At 42.2% G+C, this 22,137-nt stretch overlaps 1 protein-coding gene and 1 non-coding gene across 4 annotated transcripts in view; one reads left to right on the top strand and one right to left on the bottom strand.

Moving 5' to 3' along the window:
* TRIM37 (tripartite motif containing 37) overlaps window positions 1-22,137 on the top strand; it is a 95,868-nt gene that overhangs the window by 13,169 nt on the left and 60,562 nt on the right. For all 3 annotated transcript variants that reach the window (XM_066364680.1, XM_066364682.1, XM_066364679.1), the window contains exons 6-12: window positions 1,101-1,223; window positions 3,911-4,034; window positions 6,451-6,518; window positions 8,931-9,055; window positions 12,000-12,050; window positions 13,933-14,014; window positions 20,926-21,002. In XM_066364680.1, the coding sequence (XP_066220777.1) occupies window positions 1,101-1,223; window positions 3,911-4,034; window positions 6,451-6,518; window positions 8,931-9,055; window positions 12,000-12,050; window positions 13,933-14,014; window positions 20,926-21,002 (650 nt within the window). The remainder of the gene's footprint in view (window positions 1-1,100; window positions 1,224-3,910; window positions 4,035-6,450; window positions 6,519-8,930; window positions 9,056-11,999; window positions 12,051-13,932; window positions 14,015-20,925; window positions 21,003-22,137) is intronic.
* TRNAS-GGA (transfer RNA serine (anticodon GGA)) lies at window positions 16,727-16,802 on the bottom strand. The gene has a single exon. It is a non-coding gene; the product is annotated as a tRNA-Ser (tRNA).

Raw genomic sequence — 22,137 nt, 5'->3', positions numbered from 1 at the left:
CAGGCAAGTTGGTTGAGTAGAGCTCAGTTTGGAGAACTTTCTGTTGTAATTTGAATACTGCTGTGCTAAGTAGAAAAAAATCCAGTTGCCACAATTTAATACTTTAAATAAATTGTTTTTGCAAGAAGCAATGGAAACATTCCTTTTCATATTTTAAGTGGACATGCGAAAATTGACATTTTTTTTCTTAGAGACCATGACTGGGTGTTTTGTTTAAACAAGACAATTTCAAAAAGAACTTACCTGTTATAGGACATTTCTTGTAATAGAAGCTTAAGTTCTATTTTCCAATCTAGAGAGTTATAAATTACAATACTAAAATTGGATAGGAAATTGATTTTAGGTTGTTAGCTCCAAAAAATGGTTCTTTGAATACAACTGGATTTGTAAGCCTAATTTGTATGGGCCTTCTGTCTGCAGTAACTGTGGCATGAGGAATGGGTTTGCTTTTGCTAATAGTATACCAGGGTTTTTTTCCTAAAGTGTCTTTCTAATTTGTTCAGTCATGCTAGAGACTGGGTATTCAGCGATTAACAAGACAGATAACCAACAACCAGTTACCTATTCAATCGTTGTGACAACTATTAGGAATACATATACAGTACGGATAAGGGAGATTAACTATGGGACCTGTCCCTCTAATACTGAGCTCAGCTCCAAAGGATGAGTAGAAGTGAAGAGGTGGAGAGTTGGGGAAGGAAGAGGAAGGAGAATTATTTTTGAATAAATTATTTTTGCGAAGGCCTGGTGGGAAGAAGTGTGAGGACAGGAAGAAGGCTAGTGCTGACCAAGAGAGGAGTGGCGGGCGAGGGTGTGGCCAGCGCTTTGGGCCATGATTAAGACTGGTTCTTTGAGGATTTCTAGGGAAGTGTAAATGTTTTCCTAAACATCTTTAATTACAATTGGAAGATTTCTTACATGGGCTAAGTGATTTTTAGCACGCTGTGGCTTATTTTAACAAAGTAAAGTCAGCCAAGAAGATAAAATTTATTTCAAAATATTTACTGGTTTATTAGTGTCCATAGAATGTTAATAAAGAAATGTAAATGCAGGTGAGATATATGAAAATATTCTAAAACTACTCTTACTAATTTAAATAGCATGGTGGCCATACCTTTAAACCTTTGGCAGAAATTTATGAGCAGCATGTCACTAAAGTGAATGAAGAAGTAGCCAAACTTCGTCGGCGTCTCATGGAACTAATCAGCTTAGTTCAAGAAGTGGTAAGACTTCTACTAAAATATTATCCCTTTAATAGTTTATACTATACAACATATACTTTTTTTTTTTTTTTTTTTTTTTTTTTTTTAACAGAGTCAGAGAGAGGGACAGACGGACAGACAGACAGGAACGGAGAGATGAGAAGCATCAATCATTAGTTTTCATTGCGCATTGCAACACCTTAGTTGTTCATTGACTGCCCTCTCACATGTGCCTTGACCACAGGCCTTCAGCAGACTGAGCAACCCCTTGCTGGAGCCAGCGACCTTGGGTTCAAGCTGGTGGGCTTTTGCTCAAACCAGGTGGGCTTTTGCTCAAGCCAGATGAGCCCGCGCTCAAGTTGGCAACCCCGGGGTCTCGAACCTGGGTCCTCTGCATCCCAGTCCAATGCTCTATCCACTGCGCCACCACCTGGTCAGGCTACAACATATACTTTTATAACATACATCAATCAGATGTTGAAATCAAGATTTGAAAATTTAATAGGCTATATTTATAGTCAGATCTCACCAACTTTAAACTAGCTGGGGAATTTTGGATCCAAACCCCTGGCCTGTTATGCATTTGGAGCCAAGAATTGCCTTTTATGCAAAAATAGAGAATCAGTTAATGAGTTAAATAAGCCTGTTTTTTTTTTTTTTTTTTTCATTTTTCTGAAGCTGGAAACGGGGAGGCAGTCAGACTGACTCCCGCATGCGCCCGACCGGGATCCACCCGGCATGCCCACCAGGGGGCGATGCTCTGCCCATCTGGGGCGTCGCTCTGTTGCATCCAGAGCCATTCTAGCACCTGAGGCAGAGGCCACAGAGCCATCCTCAGCACCCGGGCCATCTTTGCTCCAATGGAGACTCGGCTGTGGGAGGGGAAGAGAGAGACAGAGAGGAAGGAGAGGGGGAGGGGTGGAGAAGCAAATGGGCGCTTCTCCTGTGTGCCCTGGTCGGGAATTGAACCCGGGACTTCTGCACGTCAGGCCGATGCTCTACCACTGAGCCAGCCGGCCAGGGCCGAATTATTTCTTATGTCCCAAATTAGAATGCTGCAGAATTGAAAGATCACTATTTAACAGTATTCTTCAGATGGGTCAAACAGTTTTGGTGAGCTATTTACCGTTTATAATATTTCTGTGGGAAAAATGAAATAAGCTTTAAACATTTACTAAATTTACTTTTGGAATATATTTTGTTTAAAGTTGCCAGAATGATAATTTTTATTTTTTATTTTTTTATTTTTTTACAGAGACAGAGAGAGGGATAGATAGGGACAGACAGACAGAGAGAGATGAGAAGCATCAGTCATCAGTTTTTCGTTGCGACACCTTAATTGTTCATTGATTGCCTCTCATACGTGCCTTGACTGCGGGCCTTCAGTAGACCGAGTAACCCCTTGCTCGAGCCAGCGACCTTGGACTCAAGCTGGTGAGCTTTTGCTCAAACCAGATGAGCCCAAACTCAAGCTGGCGACCTCGGGGTCTCGAACCTGGGTCTTCCGCATCCCAGTTTGACACTCTATCCACTGCGCCACCGCCCAGTCAGGCTTTTTTTTTTTTTTTTTTTTAACAGAGAGAGTCAGAGAGGGATAGATAGGGACAGACAGACAGGAACGGAGAGAGATGAGAAGCATCAATCATTAGTTTTTTGTTGCAACACCTTAGTTGTTCATTGATTGCTTTCTCATATGTGCCTTGACTGTGGACCTTCAGCAGACCAAGTAACCCCTTGCTCAAGCCAGCGACCTTGTGTCCAAGCTGGTGAGCTTTGCTCAAACCAGATGAGCCCGCACTCAAGCTGTCGACCTCGGGGTCTTGAACCTGGGTCCTCCGCATCCCAGTCCAACGCTCTATCTACTGCGCCACCGCCTGGTCAAGCGATAATTGTTAATAATGAAGTTTGTAGACTATTCCTAACTTAAGATACTGTCTTCATTTTATACCTTCAGGAATAAAGATTCAGCTAATTATAATTTTTTTGTTCTTTATACAGAAAATCGTGTTTTTGACTTGTATTTATACTAGCTACAAAATCATTTTGGAATATAAACAAGTGGATGGTTTCTATTTGGCCTTTATCTAACTACCTTTTTTCCTATTGTCTTGGCAATGTTGTAATTTGATCATTAGGGAGAGTGTTCTAGGTTGAGATTTTCACTGCTTGTGTTTAAAACAGTATAGGAAATGCTACAAAATCTTTATCTGCAACCTTTGAAAATATTTTTTTTCTGTGTTACGAAAAAAATGAAAAACTTTGTAAATTAGAGTAGATATGGTTTAAAAATTTTTTAAGCTTATTTTAGGGTTTTGCATGATATAAACTGTCTTCAATATACTTTTATTTTCAAGTGGTGGTTTCTTATTGGAGATACGATTGGGGCAGTGAGTATGTGTTCTGTGTATATACGTTACCCAAACCAACTTTTGTAATTACATACGTTTTATTTGTTAATTGTTTATTAACTTATTTATTGTTTTTTATTGTTTTCTTTTAAGAATCTTTTTTTCTTGATTCAGTTCAGTGTACAATGTTTTTTAAAACAATGAGTTTCCTCTGATATGTGAACAATTAAAATGTATTATTGGCTTACTTTTAAAGAGGAAATCAATTGACCTTAAGAATAATTGCAGTGATTATTTTAATGTCTGTTTGCTTCTGTTTTAAATTTTTTCAATTAAAATATTTTTACCTGTTATCTCTAGGAAAGAAACGTAGAAGCTGTAAGAAATGCAAAGGATGAGCGTGTTCGGGAAATCAGGAACACAGTGGAGATGATGATTGCCCGGCTGGACACACAACTGAAGAATAAGCTTGTGACTCTGATGGGTGAGTGTCCTCTGTGCTGCTGGGGTGCCTGGTGCTTTGAGTATTCTTGATTTTCAGCCTTTGAAGAGAAATGGTTGGTGACTTGTTAGGCTAGTAAAAGATTGGTTTAAAAAAATGAAAGTTTCTCCTATTAAGTGTTCCTCTTTTCAAAGACATAACTCCAAATTAATATAACTTCTGTTAGCCCCATTGGATATGCTTCCAGCTCTTTAGAATTTGTGATTAAAAATAAAATGGTCAGACCCTGGCCAATTGGTTCAGTGGTAGAGCATCAGCCTGGTGTGTGGATGTCCTGAGTTCTATTCCTAGTCAGGGCACACAGCAGAAGCAGCCATCTGCTTCTCCACCCTTCCCCCTCTTCTTCCTCTCTGTCTCTCTCTTCCCCTCCCGCAGAAAGCTCCATTGAGGCAAAGTTGGCCCAAGTGCTGAGGATGGCTCCATAGCCTTACCTCAGGCACTAGAATGGCTCCAGTTGCAATGGAGCAACAGCTCAGATGGGCAGAGAGAGCATCACCTCCTGGTGGGCATGCCAGGTGAATCCCTGACCGGCACGGCACGTGCAGGAGTATGTCTCTCTGCCTCCCCACTTCTCACTTCAGAAAAATACAAAAAAAATAATAAAATGGTCTTACTAGGCACGCATGCCTATCCTGTTGACTTTTTTTTTAACAAGTAGAGCAGTTTCTTCCTTGTTTAAAAAAATTTTTATTCATTTAACAGAGACAGGAACATCCATCTATCCCTGCATGTGCCCTGACTAGGGACCAAAATGGCAACCTTTGTGCTTTGGGATGAAGCTTTATCCAACTGAGCTATTCAGTTGGGGTTATTTCTTCCGTTTTTAAAAAATTATTGATTGATTGGTTTTTAGAGAGACAGAAACATCAATTTTTGTTGATCTACTTATTTATGCATTCATTGGTTGATTCTTGTATGTGTTCTGCCCAGGGATAGAACCTGCAACCTTGGTGTATCAGAAAATGCTCTAACCAACTTAGCTACCCAGCCAGGGGATCTTTCTTCCTTTTTGATAATTATTTCTGTAATAATAATTCCTTTATTTCTGTATGTTTCATTTCTAGAGACTATATTGGGGGAGGGGCCATTCTTTATTTTACAGGTTCTTATGTTCAAAGAACATACATTTTGTTGACATTAAACATAAATATATGGCCCACTTACTGCATTCTTTTTAAGCTACAATTAAACTTTGGGGAGGAATTATTTCAGAAGAGTGGACTGAATAAAAAATTTACTTTTCTAGATCTTTATAGTCCTTTTGGAAGAAGCAGTAACATCAATTTCATTTTTTTTAAAATGCAAGATAGGGAGAGGAACAGACAGGGATAGACAGGAAGGAAGAAAGATGAGAAGTATCAACTTATAGTTGTGACACTTTAATTGTTCATTGATTGCTTCTCACATGTTCCTTGACCTGGGCAGGGGACTGCAGCCAAGCCAGTGACCCCTTGCTCGATCCAGTGACCTTGGGCTTCAAGCCACAGACCTTTGGGCTTAAATCAGTGACCATGGGATCATGTCTATGATCCCATGCTTAAGCTGGTGACCCCACGCTCAAGCTGGTGAGCTCACAATCAAGGTGTTATCCCAGGTTGACGTTCTACCCACTGCGCCACTGCTAGTCAGGACACAGAACATTAATTTCTTTACATATATTGTCATTAATTTATTTACATATATTGTCATTGTGTGTGTGTGTGTGTGTGTATATATATATATACACATATATATTATGTATCTTTTAAGATTTTATTGAATTTTAGAAGTGTGGTAGGTGAGAAAAAGAGGGTGGGGGAAGGGGCACAAAGAAAACTAGATAGAAGGTGATGGAGAACAATCTGACTTTGGGTGATGGGTATGCAACAGAATTGAATGACAAGATAACCTGGACATGTTTTCGTTGAATATATGTACCCTGATTTATTGATGTCACCTCATTAAAGTAAAAATTTATTTATAACAAAAGAAAAAGAAAAAGAGGGTGAAAAGCATCAACTCATAGTTGCTTTATTTCAGTTCATTTTTTTCTTGTATGTGCCTTGACCGGGCAAGCCTGGGGTTTCAAACTGGCAACCTTAGCATTTCAGGTCGATGCTTTATCCACTGCGCCACCACAGGTCAGGAGTCATTGTAGATTTCTTAGATGAAGTTAATAGACCTAAATTGCATTTTGTTTAAAACTATAGTTAGGGTTGATTCATAAATCCTTTTGTCAAAGTTAATACAATATTACATTTAACCTTTTAAAGCTCTGGGAATATTTTTTAGGGTAGGTGTAATAAACTTTTGCTTTTCTAAAATTGATTCCCTGTTATTGAATGTATTTAGTGAAAGTTAATTTCATTCTTAAACCAATAATGAGCCTGAGTGTTGGTACTTTGCTGTTTTTAAATAGGTCAGAAGACATCTCTAACACAAGAAACAGAGCTTTTGGAATCCTTACTTCAGGAAGTGGAGCACCAGGTAATGAAATTTTTTTTTTAAATTTATAGCTCTAATTGGCTTTATTATTATTTATTTTTATTTTTATTTTTTTACAGAGACAGAGAGAGAGAGTCAGAGAGAGGGATAGATAGGGACAGACAGACAGGAACGAAGAGAGATGAGAAGCATCAATCATCAATTTTTCGTTGTGACACCTTAGTTGTTCATTGATTGCTTTCTCATATGTGCCTTGACTTTGGGCCTTCAGCAGACCCAGTAACCCCTTGCTCAAGACAGCGACCTTAGGTCCAAGCTGGTGAGCTTTGCTCAAACCAGATGAGCCCGGGCTCAAGCTGTCGACCTTGGGGTCTTGAACCTGGGTCTTCTGCATCCCAGTCCGACGCTCTATCCACTGCGTCATCACCTGGTCAGGCGGTAATGAAATATTGAATGTAATAAAGTTATCTTTTTTTGTCCGTGTGCCTTAAAATTATTTTTTTTTTTTACAGAGAGAGAGAGAGAGAGAGAGTCAGAGAGAGGGACAGATAGGGACAGACAGACAGGAAGGGAGAGAGATGAGAAGCATCAGTTTTTTGTTGTGGTACTTTAGTTGTTCATTGATTGCTTTCTCATATTTGCCTTGACCGGGGGGCTACAGCAGACTGAGTAACCCCTTGCTGAAGCCAGCGACCTTAGGCCCAACCTGGTGGCTCAAACCAGATGAACCTGTGCTCAAGCTGGCGACCTCGGTGTTTCGAACCTGGGTCCTCGGCATCCTAGTCTGATGCTCTATCCTCTGCGCCACCACCTGGTCAAGCTTAAAACTCTTTTTTAGTAGAGACTATATATATAAGATCAAAAGATCTGGTGATCTGTGTGCTGTATATACTGAGGATTTTTACAAAATAGGAATTAGCTGATTCTTTCAAGTTTTCTCCATCATGTTTGGGAACTAGATAAAATTAAGATTTCTGTTTTTTAGGAATGGAATTATTTTTACTGGAATAGTGCTTAGACATCGAACTCTATAAAAGATTAAAATCTTTTTGACATTATGACTTAAGTGGTGCTTTCGAGATAGGCTGCTATTGTCAATACTGATTCTTATCCTAAAGTTAGCATTTTTATTTATTAAGGAAATTTTAGTTAAATAGCAGTTTTAACAGTAGGCATTGTTTTAAATTTTTGTAACATAGCAGTGGACAAAAGGGATAAGAAAAACTGTCTTCATAGGTTGTATGTAGCTAGGAGTGAAGTATATAGTGAATGAATAAATAAAATGTGTATTATTTTTTAGCTATTTGATAAATATTTTTTTAATTTTTAAAAATTATTTATTTACTTATTTTTTATAGAGACAGAGAGTCAGAGAGAGGGATAGACAGGAACAGACAGACTGGAACGAAGAGATGAGAAGCATCAATCATTAGTTTTTCGTTGTGCATTGCAACACCTTAGTTTTTCATTGATTGCTTTCTCATATGTGCCTTGACCGCAGGCCTTCAGCAGACTGAGTAACTAACCCCCTTACTCGAGCCAGCGACCTTGGTTGGGTCCAAGCTGGTGAGCTTTTGCTCAAACCAGATGAGCCCATGCTCAAGCTGTTGACCTTGGGGTCTCGAACCTGGGTCCTCGGCATCCCAGTTTGACACTCTATCCACTGCGCCACCACCTGGTCAGGCTATATATATTTTTCTATGTTATCCTTGTGCAGGGACCATGCAACATAGGAGTTTGATGGGTGGGGGGACACAGTTGAGCTCCTAGCAGTTTACAAAGCTGTTGTGCATGTAGCTTCATGATTGTTAAAATAAACCCAGCAAAGCAAGCTTGGCTATTATTCCAGTTTTGCACATAAACTCTCAGAGTCCTAGAATTAGTGTGGCAGAACCAGGAATTCAAACTGGCTGTCTTGAATACAAAATTAATAGTCTTTTAACTGTTTTTATTTCACTAAGGTTGAATTTCTCACTTTTTTACATTTTGCATAACTTAGTATTTCCCAAATTGATGTAGGTTAAAGCTAATGTTTGTTTGTATTCCATCTTAAGGTTTCCCTGTCCTTGGAATGCATTTTTAGAAATCCTTGTTTGAAGGCCATAAGCCTGTGGGTTTCTTAATTAATAACCATGATGGCTATACTGTAGCAGTCTAAATTATATTTGTAGTTGTTTAAAACTGGATGTACTCTAATATATGAGGAGAGGAAAATGATTTAAAATGTACTTTTAATGATCAAATGTACTTAGTGACTTTACTGTTAGAATGGAAATAAATAAACCTAGACTCTTTGTAGATTTTTAATTCTCAAACCCACTTTGAGTCATTCTATCTTTTTACCTCATTTTTTTTCAGTATATAACCAGGAGAATTATTATTTTCTTTATTAGGGATTTTGAAGTGCCAAAGAACAGTAATTTTGTCTATTCAGGAACTTTTTTTCTCACACAGTTACGGTCTTGTAGTAAGAGTGAGCTGATATCTAAGAGCTCGGAGATCCTCATGATGTTTCAGCAAGTTCACCGCAAGCCCATGGCGTCCTTTGTTACAACCCCTGTTCCACCAGATTTTACCAGGTAGGACAGAGTTTTAAATTTCATTTTCATGTTAAGTTTATGTGCAAATGCATGTATTTGTTTCAAAATATCTTTTTTCTTCAGTTTTTAAGATGCTGTTTATATTGATGTGGTCATGTAAACTTTAATTTTATGCATGTATGTCTGGTTTAAAAAAATTCTTGTGGATGTGGACTTACGTATTTTTGAGTGCAAAGAGAAGATGATAGTGAGTTATGAATTGATTTCTTCCTAGAGCTTCATTTTCCATTCTGTAGAAAAATATAATTGGTCACTTCTTATTTCATGAGTGTTCATTCGTTTTTGTTTGTTTGTTTGTTTGTTTTTTGTATTTTTCTGAAGTTGGAAACAGGGAGGCAGTCAGACAGACTCCCGCATGCGCCCGACTGGGATCCACCTGGCACACCCACCAGGGGGCGATGCTCTGTTGCAACCAGAGCCATTCTAGCGCCTGAGGCAGAGGCCACAGAGCCATCCTCAGCGCCCGGGCCAACTTTGCTCCAGTGGAGCCTTGGCTGCGGGAGGGGAAGAGAGAGACAGAGAGGAAGGAGAGGAGGAGGGGTGGAGAAGCAGATGGGTGCTTCTCCTGTGTGCCCTGGCTCGGAATTGAACCCGGGACCCCTGCATGCCAGGCCGACGCTCTACCACTGAGCCAACCGGCCAGGGACTTTCATTCGTTTTTAAATTAAGATATACTTGACATAACCCTCTGTTAATTTCAGATTTACAACATAAGGATATGTTATATATATATATATTTTAATTTATTGATTGATTTTAGAGAGGAGGGGAGAGAGAGAAAGAGACAGACAGAAAGAAACAATGATCTGTTTCTGCATGTTCCTGATTGGGGATTGAACCTGCACCCTTGGTGTGTTGGGGTGACGCTCCAGCCAAATGAGCTATCTGGCCAGGGTTGATATATATTAAGAAATGATCACCACAATAAGTCTGGTTTGTAGTTTACATTCATCATCATACATAGAAAAAACATTTTGTGTGTGATGAGAACTTTTAAGACCTCTCTCAGCAAACTTCAGATACACAAAACAGTATTTTTATTTTATTTTTTTTTGTAAAACAGTATTTTTAATTATAGTTATCATGTTGTACAATGTAGTTCCATGACTTACTCATTTTATAACCAGAAGTTTGTGCCTTTGACCCCTTTTTTAGGGCATATGGCATTTTTCTTTGTCTTATTTAACTTAGCATAATGTTCTCAAGGTTCATCTGTGTTGTCTTATATTCATTCTCCTATTTACCTTTTTAGTTTACTTCCATCTTATTACACAGTGACTATAACTCGTTCACATGTATGTTGTCAAAAGGAAAGCCCATAAAGAGATGAAGTGCCGAGATCTGGAGATAGTGGTTGCATTCTACATATCTTTTTTGTTTTGATCTTGGGCAGTCTTAGAATTCTTCTGAACAGCTTATTCTTTTAAGCATGTTTAGACTACCTGGTGGTGTTAAGAGCAATGGTTCCTAACACTGATTGTATGTTAGACTCACTTGGGATTCTTCTGAAAATTTACCAGGGTTGGCCCATACCCCAGGTCATTTGAGATAAAATCCCTGTGTGTTTATTAGTCTGCTTGGACTGCCATAACACAATACCACAGACTGGACGGCTTATATAATAAGTTTATTTTCTCAATTTTGGGGGCAAGAAGTCTAATATCAAGGTACTAGGAAATTGGATTTCTGGTGAGGCCTCTCCTTTTGGCTTGTAGATAGCTGTGTCCTCTCCTCACATGACCTTTTCTCTGCATCCACAGAGATCAGTCTCTGGTATCTTCCTCTTCTAAAGAAACGAGCCATACTGGGTTAGGGTTCTGCCCTTATAATCTCATTTAACCCTAAATACCTCCCTAAAGGTCTTATTTTCAAATATAATCACATTGGAGGTATGACTTCAACATGCGGATTTAGGGGGACACAGTTCAGTCCATAACATTGGGTACAGCTAGGTAGTTGTAGTTTATTTTTCACTCTCCTTAGTTTATTTCTGTGTGCCCTGACCAGGAATTAAACCTGGGACTTCCTCACACCAGGCTGATGCTCTACTGCTGAGCCAACCGGCCAGGGCCACAGTTTTATCTTTTTTGATAAATTTATAGTTTTATATATTAAATGTATAACAGTGTGTTACAATACTATGTGTGACAGTGTCTTGATCATACATGTTTTAGTGACTGACTTCTGTGGCATTCTAATGACAATGCTACAGACATTCACCTGATATAGGGTCTTTAGCAGTCAAGTGGACTGTCCTTATGCCCCTCCTGTGACTGTCGATTAGTTCTGTCTGGAGAAGACTGTGACTCTGCAGTCCCCTGAGGGGATCTTGCCCTGCCCAGAAGCTGTTGCTGTGCGGCTGTCCTGTGCTTGCCCTTTGTGATCTGTTCTCCTATAGAATTGTACAGGGTTATTTGCTAGTACGTATATACTCTGCAAGTCTTTAGTGTCTGTCAATATTCCTCGTAATTTGTTCTGAAGGAGGAAGTTTGGGGATTTATTGTCTTTTCCTTTTGCTGTTTTCTTTTTGCTTCTTAAACCTGTTTATATTGGTTCTATGTTTCAAGTTTCCAGTCTAAGCACTAATTTCTTCCTTTTCCTATTTCATGAGTACTATTTAAATGCCTTTTATACTTATTTTAATACTTAATTATATATTGCCTTTAAAAAAAAAAGATATTTAGTGAATGAAGTGTTTGTTGAGTCCCTAATTTCATTGCACACTTTTGATGTCTTTTCATGGTTTTATGAATTTATTTGATTTAATGTTATTTTTAATAAGGGTTTACAAATATTTCTGAGGGACTTAGTTTAATAAAGTTTTTAAGCTATTATTGAGGGACTTAGCTTTGTTTTTTTAACTAAATGAAATTTTAAACTTACATAAGCTAAGTAATATTATTTTGCCTTTGCTTTTTTTTAGTGAATTAGTACCGTCTTATGATTCAGCTACTTTTGTTTTAGAGAATTTCAGGTAAGAGTTTTGACAACCTTGGATTTTTGTGTGTAAACATAACATAAGGAAGGTGTTATTCCAGGGTAGGATGTAGACCTGATGAATTAGGACACCTGGTGTTGTCATAGAAGAAACAAATTCCCTGTTAGAAACATAGTGGTCATTTATTTGGATTTTATTATTTCTTTCAGGACAGGTTGCTCTTCTAGTCTGGGAAAAGGAACCATATTTTAAAGAAGAGGGTCACCTTGGCCTTTGTTAAGGTGGGACGAGTGGGATGATAAAGATAGATGAGCCCCTTCCCTGTCCTCAGAAATGAGAGGGACAGGAACAAGTCCATTAGGCGCCAGTTTATCACAGATGAGAGTCAGCAATTGTGATAAGAGGCCGTTATAAGGAATTTGTAACCTTTGTAACTTACATAGTTATTTTTTTAGCCATTATTGTTTTTTCTCCAAGATTAGAAGCAAAGATCTTAAAACAAAAAGGTTCTAAGGGACTTGTCTTCAAAGGCCACATACCAAGATTATAAGGTCTTGGAGAGGAAAACTCCAGGAGGTGGTAATCATCAAAATAAGGCCAAACTGAGAATTTTCACTGCTTCATATTTAATTTATATGGGTTATTAAATTATAGGATAATTTTATGGCTGAAATATAAACTTTTTGCGGATTTCCCCACACACATTAAAACTTAGCACTCTTGGTTTTTTTTCATTGTAAAAAAGGTAATTCCACTACAGGGATATGAGGAAGAGAAACACATTCTTTTTTTTTAACTTCAGGATTCTTAGTTATTTTTTCCTTTTTTCTTTTTTTTTTTTTTTTCCTGAAGCTGGAAATGGGGAGAGACAGTCAGACAGACTCCCGCATGCGCCCGACCGGGATCCACCCGGCACGCCCACCAGGGGGCGATGCTCTGCCCCTCCGGGGCGTTGCTCTGCCGCGACCAGAGCCACTCCAGCGCCTGGGGCAGAGGCCAAGGAGCCATCCCCAGCGCCCGGGCCATCTTTGCTCCAATGGAGCCTTGGCTGCGGGAGGGGAAGAGAGAGACAGAGAGGAAGGAGGGGGGAGTGGAGAAGCAAATGGGCGCTTCTCCTATGTGCCCTGGCCGGGAATCTAACCCGGGTCCCCCGCACGCCAAGCCAACGCTCTACCGCTGAGCCAACCGGCCAGGGCCCTTTTTTTCTTAAATGTCACAGATCTGAGGGTATTTTTAACCTGAAACTAAAATTATTTACTGCGAGCCCTGGCCGGTTGGCTCAGCGGTAGAGCGTCGGCCTAGCGTGCGGAGGACCCGGGTTCGATTCCCGGCCAGGGCACACAGGAGAAGCGCCCATTTGCTTCTCCACCCCTCCGCCGCGCTTTCCTCTCTCTCTCTCTCTTCCCCTCCCGCAGCCAAGGCTCCATTGGAGCAAAGATGGCCCGGGCGCTGGGGATGGCTCTGTGGCCTCTGCCTCAGGCGCTAGAGTGGCTCTGGTCGCAACATGGCGACGCCCAGGATGGGCAGAGCATCGCCCCCTGGTGGGCAGAGCATCGCCCCTGGTGGGCGTGCTGGGTGGATCCCGGTCGGGCGCATGCGGGAGTCTGTCTGACTGTCTCTCCCTGTTTCCAAGCTTCAGAAAAATGAAAAAAGAAAAGAAAAAAATTAAAAAAAAAAAAAAAAAAAAAATTAAAATTATTTACTGCCAAATATTTCAGTATTATTAAATTTTCTTTTATTTGTGGATGTAAGTCTATATAAATTTACCCAGTGTGAACCTGAGTTATTTAGTCACCTTCGTTTACTTTGTCCAGGGCTTAAACTAAGTAACATCAATAAAGCAGCTGGCTTTGGTTTTCCCTGTGCTGTTTGAGAAGAGTTTTGATCTTGCGATCTGGTTGGTTTTCTTTTATTGTAGCACTTTGCGCCAGAGAGCTGATCCCGTTTACAGTCCACCTCTTCAAGTTTCAGGACTTTGTTGGAGGTTAAAAGTTTACCCAGTAAGTTTTTCATATTTTTAATAATTTTTAAACCCTAAATATTTCAGGGTTCTGTAGTGTACTGGTTCGCTTTTTTAGTTGAGTAAGAAATTAAAGTAATGACAATTTTAATATTTCTTTATAAGTACTATTATTCTGTGGAGAAATGAATTAAATATGAACAGTATTGTTGTCAATGGAAATAGGGTTCTTTCACGGAGTCATGAGAGAAGCATTTCAGGGCCCCACAAATAGGAGGATGAGGTGTAGTAGAATTCATTGGAGCAAAAACTAAGGACTGCCCCCAGGTGCCTAATGTCTTAACAGCAAGGCTTAGCTCCACTTTGCTGTGGAAGAAATCTGGTCCTGTTGAGTCTGAGTGCCCACCAGTAGGGTCAGGGTCCAGAACTGTAATGGCATCACCCCGGGCTCTGGTAGTCCAGTATTAGTCTCTGCTCCTTGCTGCATTCAGGCTGCTGTACCCATGCTTGTACTTGGAGCCACATGGCTGCTACAGAGAGAGAACCTCTGAAGAAACAAACATGTGCTACTCAGGGAGCCTTTATTAAAATTATGCCTTGAAGGCCCTGGCCGGTTGGCTCTGTGGTAAAGCATCGGCCTGGCGTGCAGGAGTCCCGGGTTCGATTCCCGGCCAGAGCACACAGGAGAAGCGCCCATCTGCTTCTCCACCCCTCCCCCTCTCCTTCCTCTCTGTCTCTCTCTTCCCCTCCTGCAGCCGAGGCTCCATTGGAGCAAGGGATGGCCCGGGCGCTGGGGATGGCTCCTTGGCCTCTGCCCCAGGCGCTAGAGTGGCTCTGGTCGCAACAGAGTGACGCCCGGGATGGGCAGAGCATCGCCCCCTGGTGGGCATGCCAGGTGGATCCCGGTCGGGTGCATGCGGGAGTCTGTCTGACTGCCTCCCTGTTTCCAGCTTCAGAAAGGTACCAAAAGGGAAATAAAATTAAAAAAAAAAATACGCCTTGATTGGCCCTGGCTGATTGGCTCAGTGGTAGAGCATTGGCCTGGTGTGTGGATGTCCCAGGCTCGATTCCTGGTCAGGGCACAGTGAAGAGGTGCCCATCTGCTTCTTTACCCCTCCTCCTCTCGCTTCTCTCTTTTTCTCTCTCTCTCTTCCCCTCCTGCAGCCATGGCTTTATTGGAGCGAGTCAGCCCTGGGCATTGAAAATGGCTCCTTGGCCTCTGCCTCAAGCGCGAAGAAAAGCTAGGTTGAAGCAATAGACCAATGGCCCCAGATGGGTAGAGCATTACCTCCTATTGGTTTGCTGGGTGGATCCTGGTCGGGGTGCATGTGGGAATCTGTCTCTCTGCCTCCCCTCCTCTCACTGAATTAAAAAAAAAAAAAGCCTTGATTATTTTACCTGGGTTTAGGAGAAAGGCTATCTTTCAAACTAAAAAATTTCTGGCCCTGGCCGGACGGCTCAGCGGTAGAGCGTCGGCCTGGCGCGCGGGGGACCCGGGTTTGATTCCCGGCCAGGGCACACAGGAGAAGCGCCCATTTGCTTCTCCACCCCCCCCCCTCCTTCCTCTCTGTCTCTCTCTTCCCCTCCCGCAGCCAAGGCTCCACTGGAGCAAAGATGGCCCGGGCGCTGGGGATGGCGCCTTGGCCTCTGCCCCAGGTGCTAGAGTGGCTCTGGTCATGGCAGAGCGACGCCCTGGAGGGGCAGAGCATCGCCCCCTGGTGGGCAGAGCGTCGCCCCTGGTGGGCGTGCCGGGTGGATCCCGGTCGGGCGCATGCGGGAGTCTGTCTGACTGTCTCTCCCCGTTTCCAGCTTCAGAAAAAGACAAAAAAAAAAAAAAAAAAAAATTTTCTTCCCAATCCGTCCCCTCTCCAATCTGTTACTTTTCACAGGCTAGGTTTTACCCCTTTATGTCACCATTTTGGCTCTTAACTGTGCATGCTCCCCAAATTTTTCTGCCTCATCTTGGCTTCTACTGCTCATGTGCCTAGCAAAGGAATTCCCTCCCCTACCTCCCTCCATAATCCTGCTGTTGCCCATTCTGCCCCCTGAGATTAAATCCCTTTGGTAGGGGATGCAGCAGTCCCTGGGGAGCCTGCAAATGCTGTAACTTCTAGTGAATCAGGCTTCATGTCCAATCCCATTTGCTCCCTTCCTTAACTAACTAGCTTCCTGAGTTTACACTATGAACTCTGACGAATTGTTGGAAACTCATTTCTTGTTTGTAGGAAGATACTTATCTTTAGAAGACATATATGAAGTTCTTATTTAAATCTTTTTAAAAACAAAAAAGTACAGAACACGTGTATGCTAATTGCATACTCATTGTGTATTTCAGTATGTACTTTTGATCTGTATTTTCTGCAGATTGGCAGCTGGACCCAGTGGCACGATGAGATGCATAGTCTCATGGCAAGAATATAAGCAGTAGTGTGTGGTGTTTTTTTTTGTTTTTGTTTTTTTTTGTATTTTTCTGAAGCTGGAAACGGGGAGAGACAGTCAGACAGACTCCCGCATGCGCCCGACTGGGATCCACCCGGCACGCCCACCAAGGGGCGCAGGGGGCGATGCTCTGCCCCTCCAGGGTGTCACTGTCGCGACCAGAGCCACTCCAGCGCCTGGGGCAGAGGCCAAGGAGCCAACCCCAGCGCCCGGGCCATCTTTGCTCCAATGGAGCCTCGGCTGCGGGAGGGGAAGAGAGAGACAGAGAGGAAGGAGACGGGGAGGGGTGGAGAAGCAGATGAGTGCTTCTGTGTGCCCTGGCCGGGAATTGAACCCGGGACTTCTGCACTCCAGGCTGACGCTCTACCACTGAGCCAACTGGCCAGGGCCTATAGTGTGTTTTTTTTAATGACATAATGTCTAGTCACGTCTCTCTTTTTGGTATTGGCAGTTATTGATGCTCAGTGCGTATATCTATCACTACCAAACAGCGATATTCTTTTTATTTCTTTTTCATTTATTAGATGCAATACTTTTATAAAGAGTTGGTTTCCTTTATTATTTGGTTACTCAATAATAGTTTGTGTAGAAAAGGCAGGATTTATTCCTATTATTTGCGAGTTTTCCTTATTATTCTCTGAAAGTGGTTACTTAGGGGTTTTTTTTGTTTTTTTTTTTTGTATTTTTCTGAAGCTGGAAATGGGGAGAGACAGTCAGACACTCCCACATGCGCCGACCGGGATCCACCCGGCACGCCCACCAGGGGGCGACGCTCTGCCCACCAGGGGGCGATGCTCTGCCCCTCCAGGGCGTTGCTCTGTTGCGACCAGAGTCACTCTAGCGCCTGGGGCAGAGGCCAAGGCGCCATCCCCAGCACCCGGGCCGTCTTTGCTCCAATGGAGCCTCGCTGCGGGAGGGGAAGAGAGAGACAGAGAGGAAGGAGAGGGGGAGGGGTGGAGAAGCAGATGGGCGCTTCTCCTGTGTGCCCTGGCCGGGAATTGAACCCGGGACTTCTACACGCCAGGCCGACACTCTACCACTGAGCCAACTGGCCAGGGCCGGTTACTTAGGTTTTTAAAAACATTCTGAACTTGGTTCTGACCGGTTGGTTCAGTGGATAGAACATTGGCCCAGTGTGCAGAAGTCCTGTGTTCGATCCCTGGTCAGGATATGACTATTTTCTTTTCTTCCCCTCTCTCCCCCCCCCCCCCCCCCCCCTTCTGCTCTCACAGCCAGTGACTCGATTGATTTGAGTGTAGGCCCCAGGAGCTGAGGATAGCTCGGTCAGACCCAGATAGGCGTTGCCTGGTGGATCCTGGTCAGGGCGCATGCAGTAGTCTGTCTCTCCATCTTTCTTCATCTTAATTAATAAATAAAACATTATGAACTCATGGATTTATTCATATTTAATCTCTTGAAGTTGGCTTCTTTGTCACTTTGTTGTGGCCCTAATATTCCCTAGTAGTAACCCTAGTAGTTAGGTATCTTTTTTTTTTTATGACAAGATACTCTAGGCTTATCTTGTACATTTTAATTATTTGTTTAATTAATTATTTATTTTTAGTGAGAGAGACAGGCAGGAAGGGAGAGAGATAAGAAGCATCAACTGGTGGATGCATCACTTTAGTTTTTCATTGATTGCTTCTCATATGTGCCTTGACTGGAAGGGGGGTCTCCAGCTGAGCCAGTGACCTTTGGCCTCAAGCCAGAGGCTATGGAGTCATGTCTGTGATCTCATGCTCAAGCCCTCAACCCCATGTCAAACCAGTGAGCCTGCACTTAAGCCAGTGACCTTGGGGTGTCAGACCTAGGACTGCAGTATCCCAGGTTGACCCTCTGTTCACTGTGCCACCACCTGTCAGGCAATCTTGTACATTTTTTACTCTGTACCTGGAATTGGCCGTTTTATCCAAATAACCCTGATTTCTGTTATAGGGGAAACTATTTTAAGACCTAACTAGGTGCTAGGGGTGTTCATTTCTCCCAGGTTGGTCAATGTTTCTAGACCTCCTTAGTGAACAGAGCTAGTATGTGGATGTTTCTGGGGAGGGCTAACCAGTATTTATCTTAAAAATTATTTAATAGACTATTTTTAAAAGCAGTTTATGTTAACAGCAAAATCCAGTTGAAAATACAGAATGTTCCAAACACCCCTTGAGCCCACACATAAATAGCCTTTCCCACTATCAACATATCCTGCATCAGAGTGCTGCATTTGTCGCAGTTGATGAATTTACTACATTGACATATTATTGTTACCCCAAGTTCATTTTACGTTAGAGTTCATTCTTTGTGTTGTACATTTTATAGGTTTTTTAGTTTGTTTTTAAGCCAAACACAATACTTTTAGAAAAACTGGGTAGGAATGTGTAACCCTTCAAAAAAGTCACCTGGGGGTGCACACACAGTGCAGTGTGCAGATGATGTATTATAGAATTATACACCTGAAACCTGTATAATTTTATTAACCAATGTCACCCCAATAAATGCAATTAAAAATTTTAAAATAAAATGTCATCTGAACAAAGTATTGGAGAAATACAGAGTGGAATAATTATCTTTGCAAAATTTTGTAATAGAAATTTAAACAATTTCTCAATCTATAGACAATCTTATTTGAAATCCTAACATGTAAAACATAGAAATAGGCCTGACCTCTGGTGGCGCATTGGATAAAACGATGACCTGGAAAGCTTTGGTTGTTGGTTTGAAACCCTGGGCTTGACTGGTCAAGGCATATATGGGAGTTGATGCTTCCTGCTCTTCCCCCTTTCGCTCTCTCTTTCTCTCTCTCCCCTCTCTAAAATGAATTAAAAAAAACCCAAAACAAAACATAGAAATGACAGTTACTTTCAACCTCCAGTGTTATCTTTTTCTTCTTTACTCATTTTTGGTATTAAATATTTTCTTGTTTTAGTCCTAGCAGAATTCTTTTTTTTTTTAAGTGAGAGGAGGGGAGATACAGAGACAGACTCCCACATGTGCCCTAATTGGGATCCACTAGGTGACACCCGTCTGGGGCTGATGCTTGCAACTGAGCTATTATAAGTGTCTGAGGTAAAGGCTTAATGGAGCCATCCTCAGCACCTGGGGCTGTCACCCTTGAAGCAGTTGAGCCATGGCTGTGGGAGGGAGAGGGAGAGAGAGAGAAGAAAGGAGGAGAAGAGGGGAAGAAGATGGTCATCTCTCCTGTGTGCCCTGACTGGGAATTGAACCCGGGACTTCCACATAGCAGCTTGATGCTCTACCACTGAATCAACTGGCCAGGAATTAAGAATTTAATTGAAATTAAGAATTTTTAAAAAACATTTTTCTTGCCTGAGCAGGTAGTGGATAGAGCAAAGGTCCCCAAACTATGGCCCATGGGTCGCATGCGGCCCCCTGAGGCCACTTATCCGGCCCCCGCCGCACTTCTGGAAGGGACACCTCTTTCTTTGGTGGTCAGTGAGAGGAGCATAGTTCCCATTGAAATACTGGTCAGTTTGTTGATTTAAATTTACTTGTTCTTTATTTTAAATACTGTATTTGTTCCCGTTTTGTTTTTTTACTTTAAAATAAGATATGTGCAGTGTGCATAGGGATTTGTTCATAGTTTTTTTTTATAGTCCGGCCCTCCAGTGGTCTGAGGGACAGTGAACTGGCCCCCTGTGTAAAAAGTTTGGGGACCCCTGGGATAGAGCATCAGACTGGGATGCAGAGGACCCAGATTCGAATCCCTGAGGTTGCTGGCTTGAGCATGAGCTCACCAGCTTGAGCTCAGAATTGCTGACTTGAGCGTGGGATCATAGACATGACCCTATGGTCGCTGACTTGAAGCCTAAAGTCTCTGGCTTGAGCCCAAGGTCGCTGGCTTGAGCAAGGGGTCACTTGCTCTACTGTAGCGCTCCCCCCCATCAAGGCACATATGAGAAAGCAATCAATAAACAACTAAGGTGTTGCAACGAAGAACAAAGAATTGATGCTTCTCATCTCTCTCTGCCTTCCTGTCTGTCTGTCTCTCTCTCTCACCAAAACAAACAAACAAAAAATTACTTTTTTTCTTCAGGGTTTTTATTTTTCTTGACTAATTTTTTAAAAGTTCTGTTTATGTTGCTTGACCTGTGGTGGCACAGTGGATAAAGCGTTGACCTGGAATGTTGAGGTGGTCATTCGAAACCCTGGGCTTGCATGAACCATGCACATACGAGGAGGAGCTATGAGTTGATGCTTCCCACTCTTCCCCCCTGCCGTTCTCTCTCTCCTTTCTCTAAGTTCAATAAATCTGTAAAATTTTGTTTATGTTAAAACTTAATTCTTTTCATAGTTATTGATATTTTCATGTGTTTTTTCTTATTGTACGTAAGTTTTAAATGGTTACAGGCTCAAAACTTTTGGTCTTTTTAATATTTCTCTTCTTTTAAGCTTAGAAGTACTTCCCAATCCAAATATCGGATATTAGTCTGTATTTTTTATTTAATTGTGGCTTAATTTAAACTGATCTGGATTTATAGTTCTATAACTCTTCTTTTTAAGGATGGAAATGGAGTTGTCCGTGGCTACTACTTATCTGTGTTTCTGGAGCTCTCTGCCGGCTTGTCGGAAATTTCCAAGTAAGATGTGATTCAGTAACAAATTTCAATGTTGTTTACATACATACCTCTTCTCAGTTCTTATTATACTCTGCTAGTTACTGTGTATATTTGTGAAGGTATACACTAGTATGGAACCCTGAAATAGTATAGTGGCATAGACAGGCAGTTCTCAAATTGTATGGCCTTAGGACTTCTTATATTCTTAAAATTTATTGGGAACCATAAGGAATTTTTCTTTATGGAGGGTTTTAATCAGCATTTTCTGAATTAGAAGTTAAAACTGAGAATTTTTTTTTGTTTTATTAACTTTAAAATAATAACCTATTCTATATTATAACATAAACAACATTTTCTTGAAAAATATCTTTTTTTTTTTTGACAGTGAGAGAGTCGGAGAGAGGGACAGATAGGGACAAACAGGAAGGGAGAGAGATGAGAAGCATCAATTGTTCATTGTGGCTCCTTAGTTGTTCATTGATGACTTTCTCATATGTGCCCTGGCCAAGGGGCTACAGCAGAGTGAGTGACCCTTTGCTCATGCCAGTGACCTTGGGCTTCAAGCCATCGACCCCTGGGCTCAATCCAGTGATCCCACACTCAAGCCTGTAACCCCGTGCTCAAGCCTGTAACCCCGTGCTCAAGCCGGTGAGCCTGTGCTCAAGCCGGTGAGCCTGTGCTCAAGCCTGTAACCCTGTGCTCAAGCCGGTGAGCCTGTGCTCAAGCCGGTGAGCCTGTGCTCAAGCCTGTAACCCCGTGCTTAAGCCGGTGAGCCTGTGCTCAAGCCGGTGAGCCTGTGCTCAAGCCTGTAACCCCGTGCTCATGCCGGTGAGCCTGTGCTCAAGCCGGTGAGCCCGTGCTCAAGCCGGTGAGCCTGTGCTCAAGCCTGTAACCCCGTGCTCAAGCCAGTGAGCCTGTGCTCAAGCCTGTAACCCCGTGCTCAAGCCGGTGAGCCCGTGCTCAAGCCGGTGAGCCCGTGCTCAAGCCGGTGAGCCCGTGCTCAAGCTGGTGAGCCTGTGCTCAAGCCAGTGAGCCTGTGCTCAAGCCTGTAACCCCGTGCTCAAGCCGGTGAGCCTGTGCTCAAGCCGGTGAGCCTGTGCTCAAGCCTGTAACCCCGTGCTCAAGCCGGTGAGCCTGTGCTCAAGCCGGTGAGCCT

This window comes from Saccopteryx leptura, chromosome 2 (genome assembly GCF_036850995.1).
Source record: "Saccopteryx leptura isolate mSacLep1 chromosome 2, mSacLep1_pri_phased_curated, whole genome shotgun sequence".
Classification (NCBI taxonomy): domain Eukaryota; kingdom Metazoa; phylum Chordata; class Mammalia; order Chiroptera; family Emballonuridae; genus Saccopteryx; species Saccopteryx leptura.
Note: the sequence above shows the minus strand (reverse complement) of the source record. Positions and strands in the feature narration are given on the sequence as shown.